The sequence below is a fragment of the Sorex araneus genome, chromosome 2 (assembly GCF_027595985.1).
Source record: "Sorex araneus isolate mSorAra2 chromosome 2, mSorAra2.pri, whole genome shotgun sequence".
NCBI classification, from domain to species: domain Eukaryota; kingdom Metazoa; phylum Chordata; class Mammalia; order Eulipotyphla; family Soricidae; genus Sorex; species Sorex araneus.
This window is the reverse complement of record NC_073303.1, coordinates 250,315,516-250,333,724: the sequence shown is the minus strand read 5'-3', so window position 1 is coordinate 250,333,724 and position 18,209 is coordinate 250,315,516. Positions and strand designations below refer to the sequence as shown.

At 58.0% G+C, this 18,209-nt stretch overlaps 1 protein-coding gene across 1 annotated transcript in view; it reads left to right on the top strand.

Moving 5' to 3' along the window:
- ADAM19 (ADAM metallopeptidase domain 19) overlaps window positions 1-18,209 on the top strand; it is a 66,009-nt gene that overhangs the window by 5,327 nt on the left and 42,473 nt on the right. The window contains exon 3 of the mRNA XM_055127820.1: window positions 5,666-5,736. Coding sequence (XP_054983795.1) covers window positions 5,666-5,736 — 71 coding nt within the window. The remainder of the gene's footprint in view (window positions 1-5,665; window positions 5,737-18,209) is intronic.

Sequence of the window (18,209 nt, the reverse complement as noted above, 5' to 3'; positions counted from 1 at the left end):
GACCCAAAAAGAAAGAAAAAGAAAAAGTGAGAAATGAGAAAAGCCAAAAGAAAAGTTTGCCCAAGATCCCAGGGATGACGACACAGGCCCGGAACTCGATCCATCAGAGAGCAGGAGGGGCAGTAAATAACTTCAGGAAGTCCAGACAGATGAATGGAACGCCATACTCTGGCGGGTTATTTTTAAAAGCAGAGCTCAGGCCGGCCCATCCTCTCCCCCGGCCGGCCGCCCGTGTTGTGGGCTCTGGGCCTTTTTATAGAGGCAGCGCTGTCCCTTCCAGATGTGGGGGGGGGGGGGGATGTTGCATCCTCAGGAAGGGCTTGAGAAACAAATGGCCCTCCAGATCCTGCCTTTGTTCCCCCCGCCGCCGCCGTCTGCCCAGCAGACGGTCAGTCGGTTGGTCGGTCGGTGGCGTTTGTCAGTGGCTTGGCGCAGTATCTGGCACCAGAACTGTTTGGTGGATGAAAGAATGAATGACTGGCCCGGGGTGGTGGGGGAGGGGGAGGGAGCCCCAGCCCAGCAGGGAGGGCGCTTGCTTTGCACGTGGCCAACCCGGGTTCCATCCCGAGCAACCCAGAGGGTCTCCTGAGCCCTGCCGGGATGCCGGGAGTGGTCACCGAGCACAGAGCCAGGAGGAAGCCCTGAGCACTGCTGGGTGTGACCAAAAAAAAAAAAAAAGAATGAAAGTTTATTTGAGAGCAAGTAGCGATGGACAGGGGTGGGGGGTGGGGGCGGGGGGGGGCGGGGATGGGGGAAGGTCCCACGCCAGCTGTATCAGTCACTCATCCATCTAACGTTCTTGAATGTTCGCTGAAGACTCGATATTGTGTCCACTGGGAGGAAAGAGGAAGGATTTCCAGTGCCACATGGGGCTGATTCTCTTTTTTTTCCCCAAATCGAAAGGGGGTTTTAGCCCATGCCTGGGGAGTGTGGAGCCAGTGGGTCAGTTCCCTCGCCCCCCCCCCCCCCCGCCCCGCACTTCCAGCCTTCTCCCAGGGCTGTAAGGAAAAAGAAAAGTAAGCCACTGGGCGAAGGTGGACGGGAGCCCGCTGGCCCCAGCAGCGCTAACTCATGTTTGACTTGCCGTGTCCCCTGGGAGCCGGCAACACCGTTGTTTAAAATATCGGTGTCTGAGCATCTTCCAGGCTGGGGGAAGGAATATTTTTGGAAGACGCGCATAAAAATAAATACGGATCGCCGTGGTCAAGCCTGTGTGTCCTCACAGGAGAGGTGACCATGCTTTGATTCCAGCCAATTTTTTTATTATTATGATGATGATGATGATGATGATGATGATGATGATGATTGTTATTATTGGGCTGGAGCGATAGCACAGCAGTAGTGCGTTCGCCTTTCATGCAGCCGATCTGTGTTCAATTCCTCCGCCCCTCTCGGAGAGCCCAGCAAGCTACAGAGAGTATCCCTCCCGCACGGCAGAGCCTGGCAAGCTCCCCGTGCGTATTGGATATGCCAAAAACAGTCACAATAAGTCTCACAATGAGACGTTACTGGTGCCCGCTCAAACAAATCGATGAGCAACGGAATTGCTTGTTGTTGTTATTATTATTATTGTCATCAGTATTATTAAAGTCATTTCTGTCTTGGAGGAGGGAATTGCTTCTCACTCCCGCCCCCTACCCACTTGGGACCAAGGCTCTGGTGCTCACAGTCCTTGACAGCCTTAGCTGTAGACTTGAGCTTGAGTAAGTGATTTGGGGGACCAAGGGGCAGAAGCAGGTGGGGATGGCCGGGCTGAACTGGGCGTCTGAAACAGAAGTGAACCCCGCGGTGAAAGTTGTTGGGCAAACTTCCGCTTGCCAAATGCAGGCAAACAGCGTCTTAAAATGTTCTCTCTCTCTCTCGCACTCTCGCTCTCTCTCTTTTTTGGTCAAGAGAAGTAGATGGGATAGCGTAGTCAAAGATAGCAAAGGACAGAGTTGCCCAAGAATCCGGGGCAGGGACAGCCAGCTCTCCCCACCCCGCCCCGCCCCTGGGCTGCCTGACAGCACCCTGATGGGAACTGGGGTTCCGAGTGAAGTGGTGAGTCCGGGAGTAGCTGCCACGTCAGGCGGGGGCTGAGCTGGGGAACCTTCTTCCTCAGACCCCGCCCCCCCCCAGACCTAACCTGGGTCAGAGGTCAAGCTGGAGGGGGGGTCTGAAGCTTGGTTCCAATGCGGATGCTGAGAATCGAAAGGGACCCCCCTACTCACCCCAGGTGGGGCTGGAGCAATAGCACAGCGGGGAGGGCGTTTGCCTTGCACTTGGCCAACCGGGTTCGATTCCCAGCATCCCATAGGGTCCCCCGAGCACCACCAGGAGTCATTCCTGAGTGCAGAGCCAGGAGTGACCTCTGAGCTGGCTGTGACTCAAGAAGACAAAAAAAAAAGGGGCCCCCAGGGGATTTCTCAGAACCACCAGAAGGGCAGAGCTGCTGGACCACTCTGCTTTGAATATTTTCAGTGTGGAAATACCCTGTCTTAGAGACTCACACCACAGTGCCAGGTGGAAGCACGGGAGTTGGGGAAGATTTGCATTTTTATTTATTTATTTATTTTGCTTTTTGGGTCACACCCAGCGATGCTCAGGGGTTACTCCTGGCATTGCACTCAGGAATTGCTCCTGGCAGTGCTTGGGGGACCATATGGGATGCCGGGGATCGAACCTGGGTCGGCTGTGTGCAAGGCAAACGCCCTAGCCGCTGTGCTATCGCTCCGGCCCCAAGATTTGCATTTTTATGGTTTTTGGGTCACACCCGGATATGCACAGGGGTTACTCCTGGCTCTGCACTCAGGAATTACTCCTGGCGGTGCTCAGGGGACCATATGGGATGCTAGGATTTGAACCCGGGTCGGCCGCATGCAAGGCAAACGCCCTCCTGCTGTGCTATCACTCCAGCCCCAAGATTTGCATTTTTAATCTCCATGCAATTTCCCATACTAAGAAGGTTTTTAAAAAAGTTAAAAAGAGGGGCTGGGGCAATAGTCCCGGTGGGTAAGGTGTTTGCCTTGCATGCGGCCGACCCAGGTTTGATTCTCAGCATCCCATGTGGTCCCTCAGCATTGCCGGGAGTAATTCCTGAGGGCTCTGCAGGACTAACCCCTGTGCATCGCCATGTGTGACCCCAAAAAAGCAAAAAATTAAAATTAAAATTAAAAAATAAAAAGAAAGAGTTTTAAAAAGCTCATTTCCAGGCCAGAGCCATTGTACAGCAGGGAGGGCTTGGCTTTGCCCGTGCCCAACCCAGGTTCCATCCCCCCGGGCATCCCGTATGGTCTACTGAATGGACTCTGTCAGGAGTGATTCCTGAGTAGCAGCAGAGCCAGGAAGAAACCCTGAACATCGCTAGGCATGGCCTAAAAACCAAAAATTAAATACAATTTTAAAAAAAATTTAAAAAGCTCATTCCCCAAAATAAAACAAGTAAAAAGCCATTAGAAAAACTTGCAAAGAGGTGTAAAAGCAAATGAAATGATCCCACGGCCAAGAAGTAACCTTTTGATGTACTTCTATATACTTCCTCCCCCCCAAAAAAAATTCATTTAAAGGGGCTGGAGAGATAGTACAGCGGGTTGGCGGCTTACCTTGCATGTAGCCAGCCCGGGTTCTATCCATGGCATCCTAGATGGTCCCCTAAAACCCACCAGGAGCAGCCCCTGAGCACGGCCTAGTGTGGCCCCAAAACAAAAGTACATTAAAATGTCCAATATTGGGGCCGGAGCAATAGGACAGCAGATAGGGCGTTTGCCTTGCATGTAGATGCCCCGAGCACAGAACCAGGAGTAACCCCTGAGCACCCCTGGGTCACTGTCACTGTCATCCCGTTGCTCATCGATTTGTTCAAGCGGGCACCAGTAACGTCTCTCATGGAGAGACTTATTGTTACTGTTTTTGGCATATCCAATACGCATAGGTAGCTTGCCAGGCTCTGCCATGCGGGCTCGATACTCTCGGTGGCTTGCCGGGCTCTCCAAGAGGGGCGGAGGAATCGAACACAGGTCAGCCGAGTGAAAGGCGAACGCCCAACCGCTGTGCTATCGCCCCAGCCCTATTGAGCCTTTTTGTTGAACAGTTCTGTACAAAAAAAACTTTGATAAATTAATTCATTGTTTTCATGACTGCCTGGAGGTGGGGGCAGTCTGTGGGGGTGTTGATGGTTCTGACCTCTTCTCTTGAGTTTGAGCATTTAGGTTATATGCCTTCGCTCATATTTGCAAGGAATGTGCATCTTCGTGCACAGACCTTCCCCTCCCCGCCCCCCCCGCCCCGCCCCTCTCCCGTGCTTCCATTTTCTCCCTACACGGTCTAACTTTACTGACCGGGTCTAAATAACTTTTAAACTCTCCTGCACACCTTCAGGTCACTTTCTCAGTGGGGAAGCGTGCGTGTGTCTATTTCCCAACATGTTGCCCTGCATTGGGTACTGAGGCTTTAAAAGTTCTTGCGGCTTGCTGCTTCTTCTTTTTTCGTTGGTTGGTTTGGTGGTGGCGGTGGGAGGTGGGGGGGGGGCGGGGGGCGGGTAAGGAATCTTATTTCTTTTCTTTCTTTATTATTTTTGCTTTTTGGGCCACACCCAGTGATACATAGAGGTCAGTCTGGCTCTGCACTCAGGAATTACCCCTGGTGGTGCTCAGGGGACCATACGGGATGCTGGGAATCGAACCCGGGTCGGCCGTGTGCAAGGCAAACGCCCTCCCCGCTGTGCTATCGCTCCAGCCCAGGAATCTTATTTCAAAGAATTTGTGTTGTTATTGTTGCAAGGGATTGTGGTTTTTTTTTTTTTTTATGTTGATAGATAGGTTAGGGCTGGAGCGATAGCACAGCAGGTAGGGCATTTGCCTTGCACGCAGCCAACCCGGGTTCGATTCCTCCACCCCTCTCGGAAAGCCCGGCAAGTTACCAAGAGTATCCCGCCCGCACGGCAGAGCCTGGCAAGCTCCCCGTGGCATACTGGATATGCCAGAAACAGTCACAACAGGTCTCACCATGGAGATGTTCCTGGTGCCATGGGACGACAGTGATACAGTGATAGATGGGTTATCTTCAGTGACCTGGCCTACAGGGCTGCTTGGGACTTCATGCAGTCTTTTCCTCTCGTGTGTGTGTGTGTGTGTCTGTCTGTCTGTCTTTCTGTCTGTCTGTCTATCTCTCTGCGTCTCTTTGGGGAGCTACAGCTCCCTAGCTGGGGCTGCAGGGGTCCCTGTGACGAATGGGCATGTCCAAACTGAGAAACCAAAGGAATTCCCGCGAGACCCCTCAGTGAAGAGGCTTCCCCGGGCATTTGGGACCCCAGCCAGCTCATACGTTCTCCATACTTCATCTCCGAGTGCTCTCCCCCACCGTACCCCAGGACGCCGCTGACTCCCCAGGCTGGGCGGGGGAGGGGCGGGGAAGCAGATCCTGGGGTGTTCGCACAGCTGGGGTCCAGATCTGACTGCTCAGGCACCGCTGAGTGGGCAGACAGTTTCCCATCCCGGGCGCTTTGTGTGTCTGAACCCCCTCCAAAGCCCCCCCCCCCACATGGGGGAGGGAGGGAGAGAAGCGGGTTCTCACGGCCTGATGTCCTCTGAAGTGTGTGTGTGTGTGGGGGGGTGCTGTGACTCCGTTTCCCCGAGCCCCTCTTGCCCCCTTCCCGGGAGGCTGACCCCCGTCTGTCTGTCGCTTGCAGCATCCACGCCGTGTGGAGCTCAGGGTGAAGGCCGAGGGCCGGGAGCTGGTCTTGGATCTGGAGAAGAATGAGTAAGTGCTCCCCCCACCCCCTCCCCAGCCCCAACCGTTTGTCCGGGACACAGCGGAACGCAGGTGCCTGTGGCTTGGAAGAAAGCCCGGAGGCTGTGAGGTAGTGACCTCCCAGCCCCGCCTCTGCCTTGCTGAACCCGGGCAGGGGGCTGCCAAGGCTTTGCCCAGGACCTCCAAGGGCTCCTTGCAGGCCCACGTTGTGTGTGTGTGTGTGTGTGTGTGTGTGTGTGTCGCAGAGAGACAGAGAGCGCTGCAGGGCCTTGGCCATCAGGGTTCCCTGCAGGCCCGTGTGTGTGTGTGTGTGTGTGTGTGTGTGTGTGTGTGTGTGTAAGACAGAGACAGAGACAGAGAGCGCTGCAGGGCCTTGGCCATCCCCAGCCCAGCGCCTGGCAGGAAGTGAGGGAGAAGAAAACAGCCGTTCTGGGATGGTCCTGGGACTTGGCTCCTCTGGCCGCTCCATCTGTTTGGGGTCAGCGGCCACTGAGTTGCTGCCCATCCATGGGGGGGCCGGCCTGTCAGCAGCTCCCCGGCCGCCTCCGAACCTCATTCTTCTCTGGGGGGCCGAGGCGGCGGCGGCAGCTGGCTCAGGGCCCGTCCTCCCGAACCCCTCGGCAGGCGCTCCTTCCATGGCTCCTTCCATGGCGGGGTGCCTTGCGGGCTGGTCCCCGCCGCCGTCCCGCCTTCCCGCTGCCACACAGCCCTGGCAGGGCTTTGGCTGGCTGCCCGCCAGCCCCCTCCCCGCCCCCCACTCTCTCAGCAGCCCCTGGAAGCAGATGAGTAATCAGGCACAGGGCTGCCAAGAAAGGGATGGAGAGGGACCTTCCTGCGGCCAGAGGGAGGGGGAGGGGCGGCTGCCGGGCCAGAATGAGGGGGAGGGGCGGGGGTGGGGGGGGAGGGAGAGCGTGAATATAAATGATTCCAAATTTGGGCTTCGGGGACACTGCAAAGCAGGGGGAGCGGCGAGAGAGGAGAACCCAGAACCCGGCAGCCGCCTCCCCCTGCTTCCCTCTATATGTGGAGCCAGAAAGGTGGGCTGGTGGTCATCGTGGATTACAGCCCCCCTCCCCCGGCCATGTCCCTGCCCCGTCGCCTGGATCCTGCAGGAAAGCTCCCCCGAGCCCTACTGGGGTCTGCTCCCTTCACCCATGACTGTGACCCTGTGGTCTCAGCACCCCCGTCCAGCGCCGCCCGAGAGGAATAGAATATTTCACCCTTGAGCGTCTCCGGCCGCTGTGGGGAGTCCAGGGCTGGTGTCCGCGCCCCCCTCCCTCCTGTCTGGGGGAGAACCTCTGCGTGCAAAAGGAAGGCTCCGGAAACGCCTCGCTGGCCAGAGAGGGACAGACCCCAGTGGAAGGTCACGTCGCAGGCGGAGAGAGGAGAGGCAGGACGTCCCTCTGTGCCCTTGGCTCGAGCCCTCGGCCCCAGGAACCCAGTTCCCTCTGCTGCCCGGGCCAAGTTGTCCTGTCTTTGGAGCTGAGGCTCCCACGGCAGGTGGGCCCTCGCCTCCCCGCCCCGCCCCGCTGTCGCTGTCTGAGTCCTGGGCTGGGTTTGCTGCCAGGCCTCGGGGCAGCGATGGGCACAGCTGCAGGTGGCCGGCAGAAGGCAGGAGACTGCATGGGGTCACATGCTGTGAGTGGCCTCTCCAGGTGTCCCCAGGGACGGCTCCAGGTTCATTTTCAACCCTGCCAGGGCTTTGTTGTTTCCGGGTATTGTGTTGACGGGTGGAAATCCCCCTAGGCGTACACACGACCAGTCATAGATGTGTGTGTATGCACACATGTGTGTGTCTGTGTGTGCACGTGTGTCTGTGTCTGTACATGTGTATGTGTGTGCCTGCATGTGTGTACATGTGTATTTGCACCCATGTGTGCATATGGATGCACGTGTGTGCACTTGTGCATCTGCACGTATGTGCATGTATGTATCTGCATGTGTGTGCAGACAAGTATCTGCACACATATTTGCACACATATGTATGTGTGCATGTGTGCGCATGTGTATGCACGTGTGTATGTGTGTATCTGTGCATGTGTGTATCTGCACATGTGTGTGCAGGCATGTATCCACACATGTGTGTATGTGTGCATGTGAGTGTGCATATGTGTCTGCGTGTGTATGCACACGTGTGTCTGTGCATGTGTGTGTGCACATGTGTGTGTGTGTTCACTGCGCATGCAGGTCCCCAGGGGGTTCATGACTCCTGAGGTTGTTCCAGTCCCCCAAAACTGGGGTGTCAGGGATGGGGCCGCCCCACCCCTCAGATTCTTTTGTTTGTTTGTGTTTTTGCTTTTTGGGTCACACCCGGCGATGCACAGGGGTTACTCCTGGCTTATGCACTCAGGAATTCCTCCTGGCTGTGCTCAGGGGACCCTATGGGATACTGGGAATCGAACTCGGGTCTGCCGCGTGCAAGGCAAACGCCCTACCCGCTGTGCTATGGCTCCCGCCCCCTCCACCCCTCAGATTCTACTCCCTCCCACGCTCCCAGGAGTCACTCATACCTCTGTCCTGTGGTCCTCCCCGCAGTGTGGGTCTGGGGCACACATGCCTTTCGGGAGCCCCGCTTCCAGTGGAGGGACCAGCTGGGCCGGGGTGGGGTCCCGGGGCTCCCTGCACTGGTGGTTCGTGCACTGGACTGCTGCGTCCCTGCGAAGCTGGCTGGGGCCTGACGCTGACACGTCCAGGGGGAGGGACAGCCGAATTCAAAGCCGGGTTGAGTGAAGGCGTTTCCTCCCACCCTCCTCGCTCCATCACCCCCACCCAGATGAGGTGTTTAGGCCCCCGGGAAGCGGCTTCGTCTCACTCCTCCTCCCGTTCCGTGGCCCCAACAAGCAGGAATCTCCGGGACTCGGTGCTGGGAGGAGGGAGGGGGGCCTGCAGGCGCACCCCAGGCCCTGCGTCAGCCTGGTCCACTAGGAAGCAGCTCGGGGGACACGGGGTGGCCCCCCGGGAGGTACAGGCGGGGCGCATGGAGCAGGTGTGTGTGTGTGCACCTCCAAGGCTCACCCCTGCTGCCCCCCCCCCCAGCCTCTACTCAGTCCTCTCCCTGCCCGGACCCTGGGAGGCAGCTGCTGGTTGTGTCCATGTCACCGAGGACATGGGTGTTGGGAGAGCAAGAGAGCCCGTGGCCCTTCCACACAGGGGTGCACGGGGTGGGGGGCCGAGCCCAGGCTGCTGTCCGGGGGGACCAGCTCTGTGCTGAGCTGCAGAAGCGCAGGGGCGCTGTGCGTTGGAGGGGCGGGCACCCTCCCTGGCCCGTGTGGCTCGGCTCTTGTTGGGCGCTGCCCGCGCATGGCGCTCCGGCACTCCGGCCCTCGGCCCCAGGAACAGCGCCAGGGCGCCAGGCAGGCGAGTACGGAGCTTGGCAGGTGTTGGCAGGAGAACGGGGCTTGCGGTTGGTGCCCGAGGGCAGGGTAAACAGACAGACGCTGGGGAGTCGGGCCAGGCACGTGGCAGGCCCTGCCCTGGAGCCCAGCTTCTCACCTGCTCTCGGGCCCTGTCCTTGAGCGGAGAAGAGAAGTTTCCGTCTGGGCTGGGCAAAGGGTCTGTTCTCCCCAGAGACCAGCAGCAAGCGGCTCCGGCCACCTGGGGGTGGGGCGTCCCTGGAAGTCGGGAATGGACCCCTGGGCTCAGAGCCACACTTTAGCCCACAGAGGTAGGACCAGGGGCTGGAGCAATACTGTAGCGGGGAGGGCGTTTGCCTGGCACTCAGCCCAACCCAGGTTCGATCCCCAGCATCCCATAGGGTCCCCGGAGCTCGGCCAGGGGTAATTCCTGAGTGCAGAGCCAGGAGTGTGGCCCGAACGAGAACAGCAGAAGTAACAGAAGGAGGAGAGGGAGGAAGGAAGGAAGGAAGGAAGGAAGGAAGGAAGGAAGGAAGGAAGGAAGGAAGGAAGGAAGGAAGGAAGGAAGGAAGGAAGGAAGGAAGGAAGGAGGGAAGGAGGGAAGGAAGGGAAGGAGGGAAGGAAGGAAGGAGGGAAGGAAGGAAGGAAGGAAGGAAGGAAGGAAGAAAGGAAGGAAGGAAGGAAGGAAGGAAGGAAGGAAGGAAGGAAGGAAGGAAGGAAGGAAGGAAGGAAGGGAAGGAGGGAAGGAAGGAAGGAAGGAAGGAAGGAAGGAAGGAAGGAAGGAAGGAAGGAAGGAAGGAAGGGAAGGGAAGGAGGGAAGGAAGGAAGGGAAGGGAAGGAGGGAAGGAAGGAAGGAAGGAAGGAAGGAAGGAAGGAGGGAAGGAAGGAAGGGAGGGAGGGAAGGAGGGAGGAAGGAAAGGAGGGAGGGAGGGGGAGGGAGGGAAGGAAGGAAGGAAGGAAGGAAGGAAGGAAGGAAGGAAGGAAGGAAGGAAGGAAGGAAGGAAGGAAGGAGGGAGGGAGGGAAGGAAGGAAGGAAGGAAGGAAGGAAGGGAGGAAGGGAGGGAAGGAGGGAGGGAGGAGGAGGAGATGCTAGGGAGGGAGGGAAGGGCTGCTGCTTCCTCAGCCGTAGCAGGGAGACCCCGGGACCAGGATTTTTTTTTCTCTTCTCCCGGGGCTTTGGGGACCATCCCTGCAGGTCAGAAACAGTAGTGGACAAAAGCGTGTTGGTGAGTCTTGGCTGGATGCGCCCCCTGCTGCGGGCAGGCCTGGGGGGTGAGTGTGTTGGGGAGGACTGGGCCACACAATCCTCAGGGCCCGGGGCAGCCTGCAGGGCGCCCTGGACTGGGCTGTTCCCTGGCCACAGAGAACAGACTCTGCAGTGACCCCCGGTGAATACGGGGTGAGGAAGGCTCTGTCCCGGTTTGGGGCTACTGAGATGGCCGCCACCTGCAGGCCTGGTTTCTTCCGTGGCTTCCGAGAGCCCGTGTCCCGGCTGGGGTACATGAGGGCCTAGTCCCGCTCCTCGCTGTGTGTCTCCTGGGACGCGTGTCTCTGCCCCTCACTGGCCCCCGAGGCTCCTGCTTGGGAACAGGGAGACGGCCTTGGCCTCTACCTTGGTGGTGCTCCAGCCGGGCAGGCAGTGTCCATTGGGGCCAGGCTCATTGCCTGACCCGTGCGCGTTTATTTCCTGTGTGTGTGTGCGCGCGCGTGCATGGATGAGTATATGTTTATGTGTGTGCATGCATGTGTTTGTGTGCATGCATGTGTGCATGTGGCGTGCATGCATGCGTGCATGCATGTGTGTGCATGCGAACATATGTGTGCATGTATGTGTGCGTGCATGCGTGCGTGCATGCACGCACATATGTGCATGTGTGAGTGTGCATGCATGTGCTTGTGTTTGTATGTGTGTATATGTGCATGTGTGCACATTGTGTGTGCACGTGTGTGCGTGTGTGCATTGTGTGCATGTGTGTATTCAGGTATGTGTGCACGCATGTGCATATGTGCATGTGTGTGCATGTATGTGCATGTATGCATGTGTGTGCATGTATGTGTGCACATGAATGCATGTGTGCATGTGTAGGAGTATGTGTGTGTATATATGCATGTGTGTGCGTGTGTGTGTGTGGCATGGGGAGAATCCCAGACCCTCCTGAGCAGCAGCAGCATCTCTGCCTCCCCCTGAGACTGGTCTGTTGTTCAGACACTTGCAGGCACGGAGGCGGCAGCGTCTGTTCCCTGAGGGGCTGCAGATCATGGCCCTGGCAGGGCTTTCTCGTCCCCTGAGCCTGTGCTTTGCCGAGGGTCTCCAGGAGGGCGCGGTGGTGGGGCAGCAGAGGTCTGGGCACCACGCCTGTCGCTCTGTGCCCCCAAGAGACCTGTGGGGCAGAAGCCATAGTCCAGGGAGTACGGAACTTGCCTTGCACTCGGCCAATCCGGGTTTGTCCCTGGCACCCCACAGGGTCCTCGGACCTCGCCAGGAGTGTCCGGAGCTCAGAGCCAGGATTCAGCCCTGCCACCAGGAAAAAGAAAAGAACATTTAAAAAAAAAAACCCAAAACACCCAGTCCAGGAGCCTGTGTGACCAGGGCGAGATGGGGTGCAGCGCGCAGAAGCTGCCACCCACCCCCTTTCTCCCCGGGTTAGAAGTAGCCGTTGGTTTGCGTCTTATCTCTGGCGAGGATCCCACCTCGCCGCCGCTCCCAGGCAGGGGCCCTGTGGATCTGTGGGCGGAAGGAAGCTCGTTTCCCAAGTCAAGGAGGAGCTGAAGGGGTGTTTAGGCAGTTCCAGGGGGCAGCGGAGAAACTGCCCTTCAGTGACCTGCTCACACACACACACACACACACACGCACGCGTGCACACATTTACACACACACATAGGCACACACATGTACAGACACACACATGCACACATAGCACACACACACGTACATACACGTACACACAAGCACACACGCGCACACACGTACACACACGCACACACAAGCACACACAGGCACACACGTACACACACGCACACACAAGCACACACAGGCACACACACAAACACACATACATGTACACACAGGCACACGTACACACACGCACACATGCACACACACACGCACACTCCTGGCTGCACATGTGGATCGCATTTCACATGGCTGCAGAAATCAGGGAGAGCATTGTTTTTCCTTTTTTTTTTTTTTTAGAAAAAACAAGTACTTGGCACAATCTGGGGAATCCGAAATGGTTTTTTTGTTTTTTTTTTCCCCAAACTCAGCACGCAGCTGGGGCTCCCCCTTCCCGAGGCTGGAGCGGGGCGAGGACGCAGTGGGAGCCTGGGGAACTGCAGGAGTGGCTGAGAACCAGCACAGTGTGTGAAGTTCCCGCGGCCTTCTCCCAGGGAGCAGAAGCCCGGGGTGCCTGAGGCGGAGAAAGGGCGGCCCGGTCCCTCTCATCTTCGAATTATAGTGCCCCCCCATGGCCGTGCACATTCCGTGGCCCCTGCAGGAGCCACATGGCCTGCGCATCTAAGCAGCCTGTCCAGGGTTCGCTCCTGGCGGGGTTCCTTCGTGGTACAGGGGACCCATCTGGGGCCGGCTGCCTGCCAGGGCAGTACCGTAACCTCTGGACTATCTCTGACCTCAAGTCTGCCTTTTCAATGGCCGGATACCATCCCGTGGCCTCCGTGCGTATGCACACGCTTACATACGCGTACATCTGCTGACGTACGTGTCATCCCAATTTACGGGCCCGCCCAGCCGGCGATGGGCGTGTGCTCACACTGTCTTGGGGTGATCGTGAAGGATTTCTGTAGCGGGGAGCTGGAGCGATAGCACAGCGGGGAGGGCGTTTGCCTTGCACGCGGCCAACCAGGTTCGATTCCCAGCATCCCATAGGGTCCCCCAGCACTGCCAGGAGTAATTCCTGAGTGCATGAGCCAGGAGGAACCCCTGTGACCCCAAAAGAAAAAAAAAAGCATTTCTGTGGGGCTCCTGGGGATGCAGACACGAGTTCGTGCCTTCACTCTCCCCTGCATAAGTACATGCTGGCTTGCAGGGGAGGCTTGGCTGCAGTTGCCTGGGGACCCACATGCCGTCCGCCAGCTTCTGTGCCTGCCCCCCGTGTGCCCACCGTGTGCCCATGCATCCCCTCCCCACCAGCGTCTGCTCTCGTGGCCTCTTCGGGGAGGCCCTTCCACGAGGCAGTTTGTTTCCCAGTGGATTGGGACGCAGCATCTTCCACGGACCCGCTGGCCCGTCCTCTGCCCTCTCTCTCCTCTGTCCATCGTTATCCTCTGCTCACTTTTTGGTTTTGTATGTTTTTTGGGGGGGAGGGGGAGACATCTTGGACCACACCTGGCGGTCCTCAGGGCTGACTCCTGGCTCCACGCTCTCCTGGTGGCTCTTCAGGGAACCCTATGGGCTGCCGGGGATTGAACCCGGGTCAGCTGCATGCAAGGCAAGTACCCTACCCACTGGGACTATGTCTCTGGGCTCCCTCTGCTCCCTTTTCAATCATTCATTCATTCATTCATTCTTCTAATGTTGTTATTGTTGCTATCAAGGGATGTTGTTGTTTTTCGCCATTTGAAAAATGCGGAAACTCAGGCGTGAGGCAGTCTCAATTCCGGCCATTACTCAATTTCCGTGGAGCTGGGAGTCACGCTCAGGTTCAGCTTCCTCTTGATTATATCCCACTACCTGCTTAGAAAATAAGAATTAGCGCCTTTATTGGCAGGGCGAGGTGGTGGTGGTGGTGGGGGTGAATGTAGGGTGTGTGTGTGTGTGTGTGTGTGTGTGTGGCGGTGAGGAAGGGGCACAGGAAATGATCCCCCCCCCAAGAGATCTGTTGGAAAAGAAAAAGAGTCTTTGTAAGTGTGATCAAATTCCCAGGCTCTGAGAAGGGAGATTATCTGGATTACCTTGCTGGGCTCTGAATGGGATTAATGTCTTTGTGATTTATGGATGCGTTTGTTATGTTTTAATGTATTGGCTTGGGGGCGGGTGGGTCTCCCAAACAGTGCTTGGGAGGGGGGACTCTTAGGGGATATTCCCAGCATGTAGCCCCCTATGGGGGTGGCCCAATGCTCAGATTCAGCAGTACTGCGACTATTCTGGCTACCTGGGCACTACCTCAAGGCTACGTGGCTCTGGGGGTCAGATCCAAGTCCTACACGCATAAGGCTTGTGCCCCCAACCTCTGTGCTCTCTCTCTGTCTCTCTGTCTCTGTCTCTCTCTGGCTCTGTCTCTCCCCCCACCCCCGCCGGGGAACGTGCTTTTATAAGGGAGCGCAGGGAGAGTTGATCCTGGAGGAGGGGGTGCTCAGAGATGGGCCTGATGGCCCCAAGCAAAGGCCAAGGCCAGAGTGGACAGTGGACAGTGGTCCCTCCTGGGGCACAGCCCCGCCCGCACCCTGGCCTTGTTGTGCAGTACTGCGTCTCGTCCTTCTGGCCTCTAGGATTTGCTGTGTGTGTGTGTGTGTGTGTGTGTGTGTGTGTGTGTGTGTGTGTGTGTGTGTAGGCCCCTCCCTATTGCCTCGAAGCCACCGGCTTTGCGGGGACCGAGTGCCCGGGGCTCCTGGGGTCCAGCTGGAGCGACAGGCCAAGCTGTGCAGCGCCAGGCCTGGTCAGGGACGGGTTGGTTGGTTGGTTTCCCCCCAGTTCCCCTGGGGCCGAGGCATGCAGGGATGAAGCTGGCAGGAGGAGGGTTAAGGGGAAGCGGGCGGTGTGGCCATCGTCTGTCCCCCGCTGCGTGACGTCGGCGTGACAGCAGCTGTGTGGCAAGGCCTCCCGGCAGACCCAGGCTCTTCTCAGCCCCATGTGACGACACGAGGGGGCATTTTGCAAGCCCAGAGCACCGGCTGCTCGGGCCCGCCTGTGTAGGGGGTTCCCGGGGACACACGGGACCCCGGCACCTGTCCCCAGAGCTCAGCCTCTGAGCCCTGGGCGCAAGGACTCCCGCGCCTCGTGCTGGCCCGTCTGCTTCTCCCCGCATCCCCGGGTGCCGTTTCTCAGAAGTTGGGTTTCAGGGCGCCGCAGCTGGCTGTGGCCAGGAGCAGGCTCGGGCCCGCCCCCTGCACCCCGAATCTGCAGGCTCTGCCCTTGGCCAACCCCCTCAGCTTCCGCACCCACACCATGGGCCAGTAACAGCGCCCATTCGGACCTTGTCTGAGTTCAGGGATGTCGAACCTGGGCCAGGCACCCCTCCTCCTTCATCTCTTCCCCCTCCTCACTCTTCTCCTCGTCCTCTCCCTCCTCCTCTTCTTCCCCCCTCCTCCATCTCTTCCCCCTCCTCACTCTTCTCCTCCTCCTCTCCCTCCTCCTCTTCTTCCCCCTCCTCCTCCATCTCTTTCCCCTCCTCCTCTTTCCCCTCCCCCTCCTCCCCATCCTCTTCGTCCTCCTTTTCTTTCCCCCTCCTCCTTCATCTCCTCCCCCTCCTACTTCTCCTCCTCCCCTTCTCTTCCCCCTCCTCCTCCTCCTCTTCTTCCCCTCCTCCCCCTCCTCCTTCTCCCCCTCTCCTCCTCCTCCTCCTTGTCCTCCTCCTCCACCTCCCCTCCTCCCTGTCCTCCTCCTCTTCCTTGTCTTCCTCTTCCCCTCCCCCCCTCCTCCTCCTCCTCCCTTTCTCCTCCCCCTCCTCCTCTTCTTCCCCCCTCCTCCTCCTCCTCTTCCTTGTCCTCCTCCTCCACCTCCCCTCCTCCCTGTCCTCCTCTTCCCACTCTCCTCCTCCTCTTCCTTGTCTTCCTCTTCCTCCTCCTCCACCTCCCTCCTTCTTCTCCTCCTCTTCCTCTTCCTCCTCCCTCCCCCCAACCACCACCTAGTTCCTGGAGGGAGCATCAGCACGATACCCCTCCCCACTCCCACCCCTGCGCACAGGCGCGCACAGGCGCACATGCGCAGTGATGCCCCGCAGGCTGCAGGCTGGGGAAACCGTCTCAGGATGAGGTCAGAGGGAATTCCCCTGAGCCGCTTCCTAGCCCCGGTGCTGCCGAGGCGCTGACCCCGCTGGGCCCGGGCAGGAAACGTGCTGTGCGCTCCTGCCCAGCCCGGCCCAGCTTTGACCTCACTGTCCATGGACACACACCCCGGGCCAAACTGTACCGTGTGCCCTGCCCATGCCCGGCCCGGCCCAGCCCAGCCCGGGCTCTCGGGTACGCCCTGCCCGGGACCCCGCAGCCCCGCGCAGCCCCGCACAGCCAGGAAGGACGTGCACAGCTTTCCTTTGTCCCCGGCTGATTTCTCCTGCCGGAGCGCGGGCCGGGATGAATGGGCGGAAGCTGTCCGCTGCCCCCGCTGGCCTCGGGCGGACGCGGCTCGGCCGAAGGGAAGGGCGGTTGGTGGCGAGGAAGCCAGGAGCCGCAGGGCCCCGGGCACGGGCCTGTGCCAGCGAGATAACGGCCCCGTCAGCATCCCGGCGGGGACCGCTGGGCCCGAGCCGGCTGGGTGGTGTCGGTTCCAGCCCTTCCCTCAGCCTGTTGACCCAGGTGGGCCCGGTCTGTGAAACTTCGTTTTAGGATCCGGTTCCCCCACCCCATCCTCTTTTTTTTTCCCTTTCTTTTGGGGTAACACCCGGCGATGCACAGGGGTGACTCCTGGCGGTGCTCGGGGACCCTATGGGATGCCAAGGATGGAACCCAGGTTGGCCATGTGCAAGGCAAACGCCCTCCCCGCTGTGCTATTGTTCCGTTCCCCCACCGCACCTCTTTTGCATGGAAATAATTAGCATGGCTAGTCATCGGAACATTATTATTATTATTATTATTATTATTATTTTAAATGTGCACAGGGACCATTTGGTGTGGTTAGAACCCTCGGTCATGACATTGTAGAAAGCAGAAGTGGCACAAGAAATAAGATGCATGGCATCGCGCCCAGGATGTAGTTTAGGAGCAGTGTGCTTTGCGTGCCCGCGGCCCTGGGCTCTGTCTTCATCCTCCAGCCAATGCCGTCATACTTGATCCAGCATTCCTAATCCACTTTCTCACCTAGTGTCTCCTTCCTCTCTTCCTCCTTGAGCACATGCATAGGTCTACCTTCATTCTTTTGCCATAGTGCCTTCGGATTCCATTCCGGTGGGATGCACCAAAACGTATCACTGTATCACTGTATCACTGTCATCCCGTTGTTTGTCGATTTACTCGAGCGGGCACCAGTAACGTCTCTATTCCTCCCGGCCCTGAGATTGTAGCAGCCTCTCCTTACTCGTCTTTCCCAACGATTGGAGGCTCTTTCAGGGTCAGGAGAATGAGACCTATCGTTACTGTCTTTGGCATATCGAATACATCACGGGTAGCTTGCCAGGCTCTGCCTGTGCAGGCGGGATACTCTCGGTAGCTTGCTGGGCTCTCTGAGATATATATATATATATATATATATACATATACATACATATATATCTGAGATATATATGAGATATATATACATATATGTGTACATATATGTATATGTATATATGTGTGTGTATAGATATTACTCTATGATTTGTTGCCTACTGTCTGAACTCCATCAAATATGGTGTGGTAATTATGGAAAATGGGTAGGAAGTGTCTTATAATGTGTTGCGTGGCCGCGGGATCTGGAAAGCGGCCTGGAGCGTGGCGGTGGTTGGGTAGTGGAGGTCGGCTGCCGGGGCTGGGTCCCTTGGGGCTGGGAGGGGTTCTCACCCGCCCCCCCTCTGGGGCACCCCGAGTGAAAACAGCCGGGCGCGGAGTCTGGTGGCATGGCTGTGGGACCAAAATATAATTTCTCTAACTGCAGTTTAGGCTGCCAGCTCCTTGCCGTTACAGTCAGGCTGCAGGAGGGTGCTTTAGACGGGCCGGGCATGCAGCCAACCCGGGTTCGATCCCCAGCATCCCATAGGGTGCCCCGAGCCCCATCAGGAGTGATCCCTGAATGCAGAGCCCCGGAGTAATTACCTCTGAGCATCACCCGGTGGGGCCCCCGAAATAGAACAAAATGAGGGTGTTGCGTTAATAAGCCGTTACACGCGCTTCCGACACACATGGAAGCCTTTTTAACTAGGTCTGACACCCAGATGTGGAATTGCAAGAGCTTGTGGTTTTCCAGCCACAGGCCTGAGCAAAGGCGCCACTGAGCAAGGGGGGGGGGGGGGGGAAGCTGCCAGCTGAGGTGCATAGAATGTTTCC